The 15,230-nt window shown below is 48.3% G+C and overlaps 1 protein-coding gene across 2 annotated transcripts; it reads right to left on the bottom strand.

The window, feature by feature from the left end:
* Positions 1-213: 213 nt before the first annotated feature.
* LOC146421815 (uncharacterized) lies at positions 214-14,936 on the bottom strand. 2 transcript variants are annotated; one of them, XR_014848457.1, is made up of 15 exons: positions 14,687-14,935; positions 13,721-13,758; positions 13,161-13,283; positions 9,905-10,039; positions 9,292-9,636; positions 8,688-8,855; positions 8,202-8,364; positions 6,018-6,081; positions 5,264-5,312; positions 4,381-4,493; positions 3,599-3,716; positions 2,806-2,905; positions 2,286-2,371; positions 732-853; positions 214-297 (listed from the first exon to the last, which is right to left on the bottom strand). XR_014848457.1 is itself a non-coding variant. In XM_085047040.1 (15 exons), the coding sequence occupies exons 1-15, from the start codon at positions 14,760-14,762 to the stop codon at positions 232-234; spliced, it is 1,893 nt and encodes a 630-aa protein (XP_084903166.1). In that variant the 5' UTR covers positions 14,763-14,936; the 3' UTR covers positions 214-231. The 2 variants fall into 2 exon arrangements, 1 of the variants encoding a protein (XP_084903166.1); XM_085047040.1 differs by having other exon boundaries at positions 732-869; positions 2,175-2,371; positions 14,687-14,936.
* Between the last annotated feature and the right edge of the window lie 294 nt (positions 14,937-15,230).

Genomic DNA, 15,230 nt, shown 5'->3' with positions numbered 1-15,230 from the left:
AGAATCTTCCAGGTGAGTTGGTGTTTCAGAAACTTTATTGATTTACAATCCTACTCTATATTCCTACTCTAAAATCTTCCTCTACAATCTTCCTCTATAATCTTCCACTACAATCTTCTTCTAAAATCCTACTCTACAATCTTCCTCAAAAAATCCTACTCTACAATCCTATTCTAAGCTGGTTGTGGAGAAACACTTAATGGACTGTCTTGGTCTTTTCTTATCCTTCCACTACTTCACTGCGATGATCATTGGCGCCAGGCTGGACGCAGGCTTGGCTGATGTTACAAATGGATGCTGCCCAAAAGAAAACAAAGCAACAATGAACAATGAGGCATGACTTTCCAAGCTCAGTTCTTCAAAGGCAGGGGCAATATTTTTAAATGAAAACAGGATTGAGTCTGACAAGGTCTAAGGAGTGTGGTGTAACGCTGGCACAAGTTGCCCCAAGAGCTGGTAGGTGCTCCATCCCTGGAAACATTCCAGGTCTGAGAAACGTGATCTACTTGACAATGTCCCTGCTCATTGCAGGGCACTTGGACCAGATGACCTTTACAGGTCCCTGCCAGGCCAGCCCAGCCTAGGATTCCTCACCCTTTCCATTTGGAAAGCACCAAGAGTGGGAGGTGAGGAGGAGGGGAGCTCATGTGATGCCTTGGAGTTCAGTGGAGGAGGAGCCCATCCCTCAGACACTGTTTCACTGTTTCACCTGCAGCCCCTTTGCATTTTACCTGCAGGAGCTCCTTGGCAGACCAGCGCTGCTCCTCATCTCTCTGCAGGCAGTGGCTCAGGAAGTCACTCAGCAAAGGTGAGAGGAGCTCGGGCTGTCGCAGCTCTGGGGTCCCTATTTCGGCTATCAGGTATTGAGCCTGGAGAAAAAGGAAACAGGAGGCTCCATGTGCTTCTTTCACATCTCTAACTGCTCTCCCTGAACCTGTTGTTTATACTCTGTCGTGGCACTTTCTGCCCTGGCAGAGGGGCACAGATGACTTTCATATACCAACAAAAACCCAAACCCCAATGCAGCCACAGCTTTTCCAAAATCCAGCACATCTCTTCGAGGCAGCTGATTTCATTGGCTGACCTACTTAGGGGGAACTACATCAGCAAAAGCACGTTTTGCTTCTCTGAGAATTCATACCAGCTTGACAGGCTATTTGGAAGAGGGACTTTGCACTATCTATTTCCAATTGTTATGACATGACAAGTGTGTCTGCTTTGTTGCTCCCTTAAAAACAGCTTTGATAATATAAAACTCATCATGCTTTTTATTCTGTTGTTGAAAAGAATGGTAATTGGAAGAAAAAAAAGAAATTCATCAGTTATTCCTTGGATAAGGAAACAAACATTTGGAACCTCGTGGTCAACACAGACACATTAACTTGCATGCAGAAATGTATTGGGATGAAAATGCCTCTTTGGGCAACTCTGTTTCTCAGCAGTCTCCAAACTTCAGCTTCCGTTATGTGGCAAAAGAAAAACTTTTCATGGTCAAATCAGAAAAGGGAGAAGTGCCACCCCTATGTTAATCCCGTGCTCATTTGGATACTCAAGTCAATGCATTAATGTGTGCCAATCCCAGAAAGTGCCAGCAACAAACGGGAGGTTTTGGCAGGCTCTCCATATCACCAGGCTCTGGCTTGGTGGCCTAGAGAAAGTGGTTTGGACTAGGAAAGAAATATGGTCACTAAGTGTTTCAGGAACACTGCACAAGAAGCAGAAGATACTATGTGGCCTTTACAGCCTCTTGTCCTGGTTTCAGGCAAGTTTTGAAGTGAGAAGAATGGGGCTGCATTTCATCTCTAAAATATCACTGTTTTAGAAACTTCATTGGGTTTAGGTTTCTTTTCTTCATTTCTGAAAAGATAACACCAGTTCTGAGATGCTTGTTCCTTGTTTTTAGGGCCATCTTCACAGACAGAAGAGCTGGAACAACTGGAAACCCAAAGCAAAGTGTTGCCTGAGAATGGGGAATGTCTGTGTGTGGTTAGGCTTGAGTTCCCCCACTGATGCAGACAAAACTCCTGCAGATGCTGATGTGCTGCAGGGACATTTGTAGAAGTGGACCTTGGTGGAAGCAGTGCCAGCAGATGGCAATGGGATTTTGTGCAATGGCAGACAGAACATGGGACAGGTCAGAAAGGCAGTGGGATCAGAGAGCATTTACACTTTACCGTGAGAGAACTTTCATTCTGGTAAGGAACTTCATGTTGCACCATTTCAATTCCGACTATTCCAAAGGACCATATGTCCACTTTGGGACCATATGGTTGCTGCGTCACAACCTCAGGCGCCATCCACCAAGACGTGCCGATCACCGAGCTCCGTTGATTCTGCTCAGGGGTGAGCAGAGCAGAGAGGCCAAAATCAGCTGAGAAGAAAACAAAATACTGTTCAATTAGGGAACCAGGCAAAAGAATTCCCCACTCTATGATTGAGATTGTGCTGTTGAAGCTCTTGGAAATCCATCCCTGCTGCTCTGTTTCCTCAGGACTTTAGCCAAGGAAATTTGGAATTGTCCTCTTCAAAAAATCCCCAAATGTTTACACTGCCTCCAGCAGTGGCTTTTATGTCCTGGAAGATTTAGATTGTAGCTCCCTCCCTCTGGAAAAGACACACATATGAATGCGACTCTTGACTGCTTTTCCCTTGCAATGCCTCTGTGCACATTGCAACTGTGCCCTCAGCTCGCACCAGGGGGTCCCTGCAGTGCCACCAACACCATTTTTTGGGAACTGACATCCACTCAAAAGCATCTCTAAACCCTACATCCCCACAACACTGCCTGACCAGGAATATACTGACCCAACTTGACAGAGCCGTCGGTTCCCAGAAGGATGTTGCGGCTCTTCACATCTCGGTGGATCACATGGTTAGAGTGAAGAAAATCCAGTCCTTGCAGGCACTGAGAGGGAAAAGGGAAAAAGCAGGATAAAATTAGTGATGTGATTTCATCCCACAAGAAAGGAAACAGCTCTCAAAGATTCTCTTGGCAGGGAAATGGGAGTAATGGCAGAACACGGTGCCATCGAGAGGAAGAGTTGCTGCTGCAGCACTCGCAGAGCAGTAGCCTTCTAAGGGAAGGCTTCTAATGTCAGCTTTTGAAAGAGCAATTGCTGTTCTCCACTGTGCCCTGTAAAGCAGCCAGAATGATTGCTGCTGCAGTGGATGTGCTCTCAAGAAAAAGCCATTTTGGGTGCACTACTGTCCTTATCAGCTGAGGGCTGTGAGAAATGAGTCCCTCCTTTTCTTTGCCATTAGTTTCAAAGCCTGCTACCAGCACATATGCTTTTACAGGCAAGGAATGCAGTGCAGACAGGCTGGAGGCAAACATTTTGCAAGGCAAGGTGGAGAACAGCAAATACAAATACAAGAGACAGAGCGACAATATGACAGCAGGAGATCAGACGATAAGAACAGAGTAGAGTGAATGCAGGGACACTGGCAGGCAGTTAGTTCACTTGAGATGCTCTTGCTTCTCCATAGCACAGCAGCAACACAGAAACAAAGCTTGGCGCATGGAATCACTCCAGTTCTGAGCCCCTGTTTCCTAGACAGTCCTGCCCAAGCCCTTGGGAATACAGGCAGGATCCCCAACCTCCCGACTGATGGCTGCAATCTCATCATCACGCAGGTAGGTCTTGCGGGTGACATCCATCAGAGTGCCTCCATCCATGTACTCCATAACCAGCCAGAGTTCATTATCCACAAGGTAGCTGAAAGAAGGAAACAAGGGCATGGAGATGAGCATGCATGGCTATGCTGCTTTTTTGGCTGATTCCAGTTTCCTGGTCTGTTTGAAATGAGGACAGAATAAAAGGAACAGACATTGCCTCTAGGCTGTGCAGTGTTTGCAGTGTGTGCAGTGTCAAGTAGAAAGGCACATGTGTGAAAAAGGAGATGTCTTAGATGGCCAGCAAGGGAAAGATACAGCTTAGTAACAGCACAGAAGAAAAAGCCAGCTCTCACACAAAAAAAAAGCACCTTTCTGGAAAAAAAGCACCTGGTCTTCCTGGCATGCACAGCAATGGAAAAGAGAGGTAACAATCCAAAGGAAATCCTCCCTAGGATGGTTCATCAGCACTTAAGACACCCCAGAAAGATCATGCCTCAACATGGAGGCAATGAACTTGAAGGCTATTGACTTAGTAAGATAGGGATGATCCAGGTTTTTGAACAATTTTCAAACTACATGTGCCTAGGGAGACAAATGCAGACAAAATATAATCTCTTCCCATCCACTGGATATGAGTAGAGAAATAATAATTAACCAATAATAATACCTCTATTTCCTGTCAGCGACCAAAGTTGGTTTTTAACCTCACATGCTTGCAATATGTAAACATACACTCATGGGATAAAACGACAACCACCACTCACCTATCTAAATAGTTGACCAGGTTGGGATTCCTATTCATCTTCATGATCCTTATTTCATTAATGGTTAATTGCTTCGTCCTCAGCGATTTAAGCTTTATTTTCTTTATAGCAACCTAAAATGATGTTGAAAATCAGTAACTTGAGAAGTTTGTGGCATGAGACAACAACACACATGGAGTGAGTGATTTTGGAAGAACACAGCCAAGCTGTGCCAAAGTGCCTTGTGATTAGACCTTGGAGTAATTAGGAAGTGACATTCCAACAGCCCATTTCTCTGCTCACTTGGGGGCCAGTTACAGGACAGGTGGCCACTAATGTCCACCTGGTAACAATGGTGTCTCAACTATCACCACAAAGCTCTGACCACACTCTCTGCTCCTCTGGCAGGGATTCAAAAGAAGTAATCCAAGACTTGGTACTCTACCCATACATCCTGGGCTATAAGAAGGGCTTAGGGCTTTTAGGGATGCCTTGCAGATCTCTCCCTATGTGCAGCTCCCATGTGCAGCACTGCAGGTTGCTAAGGAATTTCCAGAAAGATTCAGATGCATTTGCTGGCAGCCAGAAATGAGAATTCAGGACTCTGAAGCTGTAGCCCCAAAGAGCAGTGAGATGCTCTAAGGCTCCACCTTTGTTTTAGCAATTGAGAGAGAGCAAGAGAGCTCATCCTTCTCTGAAAGGTACTGCTGCCCTCTGTGCCTTCCTTGTGGCAGCTGAGAAGGGCAAAGGCTGTCCCAAGTGTAATTTGCAGGCTGGCACCAGTCTGTGCTTCCTGTGCCTTTGCAGCACAGCTCGACGGGTGACCCAAAGCTCCAGCCACAGCTCACACGAGAGGGGAAAGCCCTCGAGAGCTGCAGAATCTGTGGGGGCTGTTGACATTTACCTCTCCTCCTGTGGCAGTGTCGACTGCTCTACAAACATTTCCAAAAGCCCTAGAAACAAAACAGCAGGAAAGAAAGGAGAAGCCGTTTAGACGTTGGAGTGAAAGCCAGCCCAGACAGGAGATCTCTGCTGTAAATACCTAAAACCTGCAGGATGCATGAGGGGTCTGCCAGAAGGCAGATGATGCATTTTCCTCTCAAGGGCCATGGGCACTGGGCACTGGGCCTGTTCCTGTAGCTTTGGTGTTTACAGCCTCAGATCAAAAAGCTCAGAGAGCTTATTCTTTCATCTCAGGTTTCAGTTTTTAAACTGTGTGGTTTTAATCCTGTCCACCAAGTATTTCCTTCAGCAAACTCTTGGAAAGAAATGTTCCTGAGGACTGTTATCTGACAGCTGTCAGGGGCTAGGTTGCTCTTTCAGGCAATCAGGATTCTTCTCCTTTCATTAGTGTGGCCATATGATTCTGAGACACCCAAAAATTCTAAGGAGATTAACACGCAGGTGTGCCACACTTGAGAGACAGGAGATCATCCAGGTCCTGTTCCTTGCTGCTGGCAAGACTTTGGCAGCATTGAGATGTCCTTGACAATGCCTTCTGGCCACATTTACAAATTCTGACTAGCAGTGAGTGGTGGGGCAATCTAACCCCAGTGTCTGAACATGTTTGCAGCTTGCCTGACATTACACGTGATAGATATTCCACCGGCAGAACAGCCAGCCTGTGGTTTTGTAGAAATAACTGTGGTTAGACTCACCCGCTGCCGATATTTTCCTGTTCAGTGTATTTTGTCACAGGATTTTCCATGTTAACCATTCTCCCTGAGAGAAACAAGATGCAAGATGCTCACTTTAAAGCAGAAATCTCACCTTCCAGGAGATACAAAAGGCAGCCCCACTGTCTGGGGCTCTGAGCCCTTTGTGGTCAGCTGGGTAACAACAACAAAACCACAAAAACTACAACAAAAAACCACAACAACAACAGCAACAACACCCCAGACAGCCTTGCAGCAGAGATGGCCTAGAAACAAAGCAGCAGCAAAGAGAGAAGAAGCTGTTTAGACGTTGGAGTAAAAGCCAGCAGACTGTGAAAGGACAGAGACTGATTTCCTACAATCCTTTGAAGTGATCTCTGGACAGGAAACAAAGCACCGCGAGTTGTTTTCCCAGGAGAGGAGGGCATCTTCTCCACCTTTCAGCAGTTTGCCAAAAGAATGCCTTTCCCTTTGTAAAGCAGAGCAGCTCAGGCTATAACCAATACCGATGGGGCTTTCAGCCTAAGGATCCTCCCCCTTTCTGAGCAGGCTGAGCTCGAAGATGCCCTTGCCTGTGCCCCGTCTGAAGAAGCACACTGCTTGCCTTCACCCTGACAGCGCGGATCAGTCGCTCGCATTGGACTCGCCCTCTCAGCACCGCACACGTCCCCATCTTCCCAGCTGGGCACAGCGGGCATGGGCAGCAAGGAGAGCAGTGCTCCTCAGGCTCTGCTGTGACACAGACAGCTGCCCAGAGGAGATGCTGAGCCTCTCGTGAGTCCAGGCCGTGCCATGCAGGAGCCAGCCCAGACGAGGGGCTGCTGCCTCCCGGCAGCTCTGCGCTGCAGCGGCTGGGCGTCAGCGGGACTCTCGGCTAAGGAAGGCTCCAGCCTCTGCAGTCACAGCAGCCGTCAGCAGGGGCAGGCCAGGTGGCACAACAAGGCTGGGAGAGCCCAAGGATGAGCACTGACAAGCACTGGCAAGAAGCCACAGCCAGTCCGAGCCCCGTGACAAGCTGCTATCCCCATTCAGGACACGACATGATTGGCTTTGAGATCAGACACACGGAGGTGCACATCAGTGCCCTTTTTGTGCCAACAGCTGATGGCAGACAGAGTCAGCTGGGCTCTGTTCTCAACCCCACCAGCACCTCTCTGAGAGCACAGCGCTGGCAGCTGTTATGGGCAAGAAGCAGATGAAATGAGTTGTGCTGCAGAATCACAAAGGGCTTGATGTGGTGTCCTAGAGAGTGATCCGTGCAGGGCTTGGGCCAGTGGGTAGGATTCTAGCAGTCATGGGGAATGACTGGCAATCAGCTACAACTGAATGCCATGGATCTGAGGAATATACAGTGGGTGGGCTGGAGGCTCACTCCTGAGAAATGCCAGCAGGGCAGTTTTACCTGATCACACCTCATCTGTATGTCTCTTGGACACATCTTTGTAAGCATAAAACTACAATACTAAATAGTGATTGTTAGAAAAATATCTTGGGTTTTTTTGGGGCCACACAGAAAACACCTCTTGCTCTCTATTTGTGTGATCACCTGATGTTCTTTCAAAGGAGCTCTCATTGACCAAAATGTAGCTTTCCCATAAAAACAAACTGTAGTACTGGTATTACTACAGCCATAAAAATGACATCAGGAAGACACCTGGGGCAGAAGAACTCCTTCAGGATGGAGAAATACCAACTCCACCAAAAAAACAAAAAAAAAACCCCAAATGCAAAGCAACAGAAAACACCAACCGAAACCTCTACTAAACCACAAAAAGGCAAAACCCCCAAACCAATCCATTTCTGCAAAGCTTTTGGTCTCTGATGACTGGTGGGAAGTCAGGAGTCTAATCACAATTTAGGTAGCCAAATATTCTGCACAGTTTGGCCACTAGCACCCAGGACTTGCCTAGAACATTTCCTAAATCACAGCCTTCTGCTCATGCAGGGACAATCCCTGCTTCTGCCTTTGGTGGAGAGGGAAGCTCAGGCAAACCCAAGCCAGTCCAAGCTGCCCTAAGAGGCAGCAGGAACATCCAGAGCACTTTCTCACTGCCTCCAAGCACAGCAGTTCCTGTGGGGAGTCCTAAATGTCCCTGTGACACCAAACTGAGGAGGAAATTTGGTCCAGCTGTGCTGACACATGCACACAATACACTGTCCCTCAGACAAGACACACACAAGACATACTCAGTATCTCCAGGTACTTCTCCTCCATCTCCTCTGTCTGAGCATCTCTGACCACACTGGAGCTGAACGAACTGTTTGGGCTCCCCTTCACAGCTTTCAGACTAGAGGTGTCACTCAACAATGCTTCTGCTGCAGCAGGTTGCATGAGAGAGCCTGAGGAGCTCTGGGAGAAGAAATGAGTTTGTGTCAGAAAGGTGGCTGGCAGAGATTGCCCCGAGATCCCATTTCAAATAAAAGCCCTTAGGAAGATGCTGTTGGCCACATGCAGGGCTCTTAAACTGGACATTTTGCGATGTCCACTTCTCAAACAAATGGGTCAAAACCAAAAGCTGGTTTTACTCCAGTTCATGGCCACATTCAGCTTCCGTTTTCATGGGTTTTCTGAAGGATGACTGCCACAATGACCATTCCACTTCCTCCCAAGGACTCCTTCCCCCTCTCCAAGGGCTGCAGACACACTTGCAGCTCCTTGGTCTTGTGTTCTACCTCCTCCCATGTGCTCCTTCTTAACTCCACCCTCTTCTGGATGTGCTCAATCTTCAGTGCCTCTGGCTGGGACACTTCCTGTGCCTCAAGCTGAACGTGGGTCCCTTCATGGCCAATCACTTGCTGGAAGTCTTCATAGGCTGCCCAGAGAGATGTCCATTCTTCCACCTCAAGTCAAAGAAAACAAAGCAGTCAGAGACTACAGCTTGTCCTTGTCAGCTGTGAGTCACAGACTGTGAGGAAAGGGAAAGAACAGGAGAGGACCAGATTGACAAGGGATACAGACAGCTTGTTTCCAAATCCATCTGGCTCACCATGTTCCCCTGTAAAAACACCTTGAGAAACAAGGTGAGCAGGAGCAGGCCAGCAGGAATCCATTGGGATGACTGCTGGCCAGCAGGCCAAAGGACTAGTCCCACTGTCTGGGGCAGCAGCTGAGATTCAACAGACCAGCAAGTGTCCTTCAGAGCAGCTGTGACAGTGACCACAGCAGGATGGCACTCAGAGGCATCACCCCACCCACCTGCTGCTGTGCAGAGGAAAGGCAAGAAGGGCAGAAAGCCCCAGTTTTGGTGACTGCAGTGGTTATTGCTGTTTCACTCACTCTCTTTTGAAAAGCCTCATGCTTTTGAAGGAAGAGATTAATTTCATCCCTGATGATTTTCATGTTTTCCTCCAGCCTCTTCTCGTCTGCCTTGTTGTGAGTTTCTCTTTCCTGCAGCTCTGCCTGAGGCTGTTTCCTGGTGTCCTGTAAGGAACAAAAGACAGAAGGTTTCATGAGTGGAGTGGCTGCCACTCTTACACTCACCTGGTTCTGCAGATCGCCCCTCTGACGATGCAGATTCCAGTGCTCTTCAGATCCTCTTATGTCTTCCTTGTTCCTGCTCTTCACTGCCATGTTGGTGCTCTGAGCTTCGGGCAGCTCTGCTTGTGGCTCTGCCTTGATGTTCTGTAGACACAAATGCAGAGCAAGTGACTGGGAGCTGCCATCAGGCTCAGCTTTTTCCTCTTTTGACCTCAAAATCCCATTCATTCAGCCACTTCTTTCTGCTTCTCTACCTAACTCTACTTCCATTGTAACCCAGTGCTGGTCTCTGCAGATTTCAGGGCTCTGTGCTTTCAGTGCCTGCAGGACTCCTGGCCTCCCCAGTCCCAAGAGCTACATTTCATGCTTCCCTGCCTGCCCTTCACTCTGTCCCCTGCCTGGTCAGGCTTACCTGGCCATTGTCTCGTGGCTCTTCCACCTGCTGCCTGAGCTGCTCTTGCTGCTCTTGGGCTGGGAACAGCTCTTCCTGAGTCTGGCATGGCACCTCTGCTAGAGCAATCTGCTCTTGCTCTTTTTCTCCAAGGACCTGCACAGAAAGCAAGAGAAGATGGGTTTAAAGTTCCCATACAAGGTATGTGGGGCAAGACTCAAAGTTTGATTGGGCTCACACATTCCCAAAGCACTGTGCTGCTGCTCTCCTGGCTCATTCTGTGCCCATGGGGAGGCACAAATTCCAAAGTGAGACTGACAGTACAAACATAGACCATGTGGGACTGAATCTCCAACATACTCTTAGGCAGAAGACAGGGAATGTGTGGTATTTCTCAAGGGTCTGCTGAGGGCCTCCCTCCTCCTCTGCTGGGTCCTCTTTGTCTTTCAGTTGTGACTGACACCCAGCCCTGTGCCACAGCTCCATCCTGGCTCTGCAGGTGGCTTCATGTATGACCTCACTCCTTGGGAGGGTCACTTCTGGAGTTCATGTTCTCTTCAAGCCTGAATGACATTCCTGCCTTTCTAACATCTACACTCTTGCTAGAAACCCTGGTCATCCAGGATGTGAGGATGTGCACAAAGAGCCTCTGATGGAGGTCAGAGAGCTTCTACAGCCACCTCAGTACATGGAGGAGGAGCAAGGTGTTTATTCTCCTCCTTTTCTCAACTAAACATTCTCATGGACAGTAACAGAGACCCTCATTAAACTCCATTAACATATTAACTTACACACACTTTGGGGGGCCAATGAAGGACACCATGTGTCCTGTAATGCATGTATGACCAAAGTCACCAAACCCCACCTAGAGCATGGGATTGTGCCACCTCACTAGGACAGGCCAGAATTTATAGCATGAAAAGGGTTTCAGGGCAGAAGAGGCTGGAAGAGGAAAATATCTCTGTGGGAAAAAAAGAATCATTTCTGGAAGGGAAACATGTCTGCCTGCTTGGGATCTGTTGCCAGATCGTGTCTCTCCTCCTCTCCAGAAGCAATGCATTTAAGTGAGCTTTGCACCTCCAAGTGCCTTGCAGCAGACCCAGGAAGATTCATTGATGTAGATATTACACAGATAGATAGATAGATAGATAGATAATGATGATAGATAGATAGATAGATAGATGATGATAGATAGATAGATAGATAGATAGATGATAGATAGATAGATAAATAGATAGATAGATAGATCTCACTATCACAATCTCTCTTACTACACTTGCTATCACTACACACATCAACACTCAGCAGCCAGTGCCCTGATCAGCAGCAATCCTGTACTTGCTCTCCTGTTGCTTCAATAAACCACACTCTTGGGGAATCTGGAGCATGTAGGTCCTCATGGAATGTGATCAGAGCCAGAGCACTGCACTGGGAACTGCACTCTTTGTGCATCTGTGCTTGGGCCAGTGCTTCTCTTGGACTCGACCAGACTGAGGGTGCTAAAGTGGCTGTAATGAGAAATGAAGCCCAGCCCCTCCCAGCCCCTCTGATCTCTGAGGACCAGCTGGAATGCAAGGGCATTGATATCCTCCTGAATTCCCATACCCAGAACACAACACACTCTCATCCCCTGGGCTGCCAAAAGGCACAGGTGCTGTTAACTTGAAAGTGATGTGCAAGGCCCTAGTGGCTGGCCTGGCACCAGAGCAGCTCCTTCTGCACCAACATCCCTGCCCCAAACTATGTGTTCTCATGCAAAAAGACTGCATCTTGAGGAACTGCCACCTGGCAAACTAAAATTCTAGCAGAATCTCTTCCAGTGCTGGAAAAGGGCAGGAAAGGTTGAGCAAAAGCAACCTTTCCTGGAGAAAGAGAAAACACACAGGGCTTCTTCTCCTAGCAAACCAACAAACCATCAAACCAACAAAGATAAAAGTGTCACCTACTCCAATGTTTAAAGCACCTGGATGCAGTGAGGGGATGTTTGGCAGGGAAAGGGCCCTTGTGGTGAGCACTGTCATGTAGGGATTTATGGAAGTCTGGCTGAAGGTTGCTCATGAGCCTCCCTTTCTCCAGGCTAAAGCTCCTTCAGCACCTCCTCATTGGACTTGTGCTCCACACCCTTCCCCAGCTCCCTTGCCCTTCTCTGGCCACTCTCCAGCCCCTCAATGTCTTCCTGCTTCACAGGGGCCCAGAACTGGACACAGCAGTTGAGATGTGTCCTCACTGCTGCCCAGCACAGGGGAAATGGTCATTGCCCTGCTCCTGCTGCCCTATCATTGCTGACACAGGCCAGGATGCCCTTGGCCTTCTTGGCCACCTGGGCACACTCTGGCTCATGCTCAGCTGCTGTTGTCCAGCCCCCCCAGGTCCTTTTCTCCCAAGCAGCTCCCCAGGCACAAAGTTGTGCTTTTGTCTTAAAATACAGCATCAAGAATTTCAGGAAGTCCTTCCTGTTCTTAGCACTACAAGACAGCAGCCAAGCACCTGCAGCTTTGCCCCTAGGCTGCAGCTGGAGTTTTCAAATGGAGTTTTCAAAGCTGCAGACTTCACAACAGAAAGTATCAACAGAAACTCTCCTTCTCTGGTTTTTGCCTCAGAAGGAGGGTTCAGAACAATACAGTTTGTTTCTTTTGCCACATGGGAGAAGAGATGCCCCACACAGATTCATGCACAACACAATCATCTCTTTGCAGCTTATCAAAAGCAAAAGGACAGATACACTCACAGTGCCACTCAGCTCTGCCACAGACTGCTCTGCCTGAAGAGGGAACAGAACAGCCTGGACACAAAGGCACCAAAATCCCTCACTTCAAGCAGCAGCTCCACATCCCCAGTGGAGGATGAACTACTCACAGGTAAGCACACCCAAGAATCTTGTGGGAACAAACCACCCCAAAGCACTTGTGTGGTCAGATCAACATTTTTTGTGCCTCCAGCTCCTTGGCCAGGCTGTGGAGTGGGACAGGTCTCTCCAGGCCACAGTGTCACCTACGTACCCAGCAAGGCTGGGAGTGGTGTCCTTGGACACTCCCTCCTCTGGGGACAGGGAGCCTTCACGATCCAGGCTGGCCCCTATCAGAATCCCAGCAAGCTGGGGCCTAAACATGACAGGTCAAAGCCCATTTTCCAGCTGTCCCTGGCTGGGGTGAATCGCTAGGTGCTGGCAGGACTCCAGCACTGAGCATCTTCAGCCACCAACAGCAAGGGCTGTCTGGTCAGAAACTTGCAGCTCTGCTTTGCTCTACAGACAGCACCAAGGAGAACTGGCACTTACAGGCTCAGGAACTGCAGGCTGTGGTGTGGCCACAGCTGAAAGACTGTGGTCATTTTGCTCCTCTTTGGCCTCTTCTCCAGAAGCAGTGGGAGCCAGAGGAGAGTCTGCTCTTGGTTCTGTGCTCTGTGGACAGGCAGTAGTGTGAGGGACAGGCAGTTACCTATCATTTATAACCTTGTTTCTGTTCAGCTCTTTACCCAGCTCTACTAAGCAGAAATCATAAACTTGGATAGCAATGGGATTCTAAGTCACTGCAACTAAATTAAAATGGGTTAATTCAACAGTACTGCAAATTGTTCTGAATTAGATATTGCATCCTGGCTACAATCAGCAAGCAACACTCTCTCTGCAAACTTTGCTTTTAGTTCTTTAAAAGCTCTGAAACAGAACGTTAGGAAGCAGCCAACGATGTCTTTTTCTACTGCTGCTGCAGACATAGAAATGGATGTTCTTTCAGCCCACCCAGCTGGCCCTCTACACTCTAGTGCCACAGGCCAAGCTCACAGCTTGCTCCACAACTCTTAAACAGCAGCAACATCAAAGGTTCCTTTCTCACTCACCTTGGGATCGGCACCTCTGAACACACGGGTCAGGTGACCTGCAGAGGGCAAGGGAAGATGAACGAGATGCTGTGAGCAAACTGCCTGTGCTGGTGAATCCCACAGCACAAGTCAACCCCAGCAGAGAGTAGTTTCCTTTCACAACATCCCTCCACGAGACACAGCTCTCTCACTCAGCAACCAAGGGAACAGGACAATATTCCTGGTTGTGCCTATGCTTTGGCCTCTTTTGCCAGTGAATGAATATTAACTTGACCAAGAAAATATACATAGTTCTTTAACACTCAATGCTTCTGTTCTGCCCAACAGCTAAAGCAGCTTTTTTTCTCCTCTCTTTCAGGTATTTTTTTTTTTCCTCCTAAGTAAGTTGCATGCACTAATTCCCATTAACTTGCTGGAAACAGATGTCCAGAAAAGCTTCCCCAAAATCCCCCAGAGCTGTGGGAGTTCTACTGTGAAACAGCACAGGAGCAGCTCTGGAGTTCAGGAGCAGACACTTACTGTTTTGGAATTTGCTCTTCATTGCAAAGGGAATTGCTTGTTTAGCACTCAGCAAAGGGTCAAGTAAGACAGTCAAATTCTTTAATAACAGAATTGAGAAAAAAAGCAGCTTTCCCTGAATTCTGGGGAGAACTGCAGAGTTTTTAGAAGGCCTTTGGAGAAGGTCTCCCAGCCTGTGTTTTGGAAGTTGTCCTGCTTGACCCAGCAAACTGAGGAAAGGACAGACTCTTCTGCCACAGACTCTCCCGTGGAGGGAACAGAACCCCTGCAGATTCCCTTGCAAGTGCTGCTCGCACTTCCCCAGCTACAGACACCCCCTTTTAGCTGAATGTGTTGACAGAAGCTTCACCAAACCACTGGCATCCTAATGGCCTTTTTGTTTCAAAATCAACTCAGCTACTGAGAAAGAGCAGAAAGGGATACACAAGCCAGATTAGACTACACCCAGGGAAAACCTCTACTTACGTGCCAGGTTAGTTAGGTAATATCCAGAATAAGCAATGCCATAAACAGTGCAAACTGCAGCAGCAAATGGCTCCATGCTTTGAGCACTGCTGTGCAGGTTTGCACACTGTGCTCCAACACGGGAAAAAAGATCAGGCTCCTGTCAGAGTGCAGCTGCCCACTGACAACGCCTCAACCAGGAGGATGCTCCTGCACTGAGCAAGCCCAAGAGCTGCTCTGACACTGAGGCCTTCTGTGCACCAAGGCAACCTTCTGATGACACCACGGGGACTTGGCACCCATCCCCTGACATCACAATGCAGCTGCTCTGGGCTGCTCTGTGAAATAATGCAAAGCAGCCCAGCCTTCCCTAGAGTGAACACAAAATAGCCTGGGAAGTTCTCCTCTGTCCCAAAGCAGCTCAAACCCCCTTGTAGGTCAAACCCTGCTGTTCAAGGGATCCAGGAGTAACTCAAGGAGTGCCCCAAGCACCTACAGCCTCTACCCCAACAGAACACTGAGACCAAACTTTCCCAAACCAAAGGAATCCAGACCAAGAAAATAG

The sequence above is a fragment of the Lichenostomus cassidix genome, unplaced genomic scaffold, assembly GCF_008360975.1.
Source record: "Lichenostomus cassidix isolate B80296 unplaced genomic scaffold, HeHo_3.0 HiC_scaffold_445, whole genome shotgun sequence".
In the NCBI taxonomy this organism is placed as follows: domain Eukaryota; kingdom Metazoa; phylum Chordata; class Aves; order Passeriformes; family Meliphagidae; genus Lichenostomus; species Lichenostomus cassidix.
Note: the sequence above shows the minus strand (reverse complement) of the source record. Positions and strands in the feature narration are given on the sequence as shown.

Bases quoted from the DNA above. Each gene is read 5' to 3' on its own strand.
- LOC146421815 (XM_085047040.1), bottom strand. From the start codon at position 14,762: ATGGAGCCATTTGCTGCTGCAGTTTGCACTGTTTATGGCATTGCTTAT. The intron at 6,082-8,201 runs GTATGTCTTGTG...TGTTTCTCTCAG, and splicing joins GAAGTACCTGGAGATACTGA to GGAGAATGGTTAACATGGAA. The intron at 298-731 runs GTAAAATGCAAA...TCTTTTGGGCAG, and splicing joins CTGCCAAGGAGCTCCTGCAG to CATCCATTTGTAACATCAGC.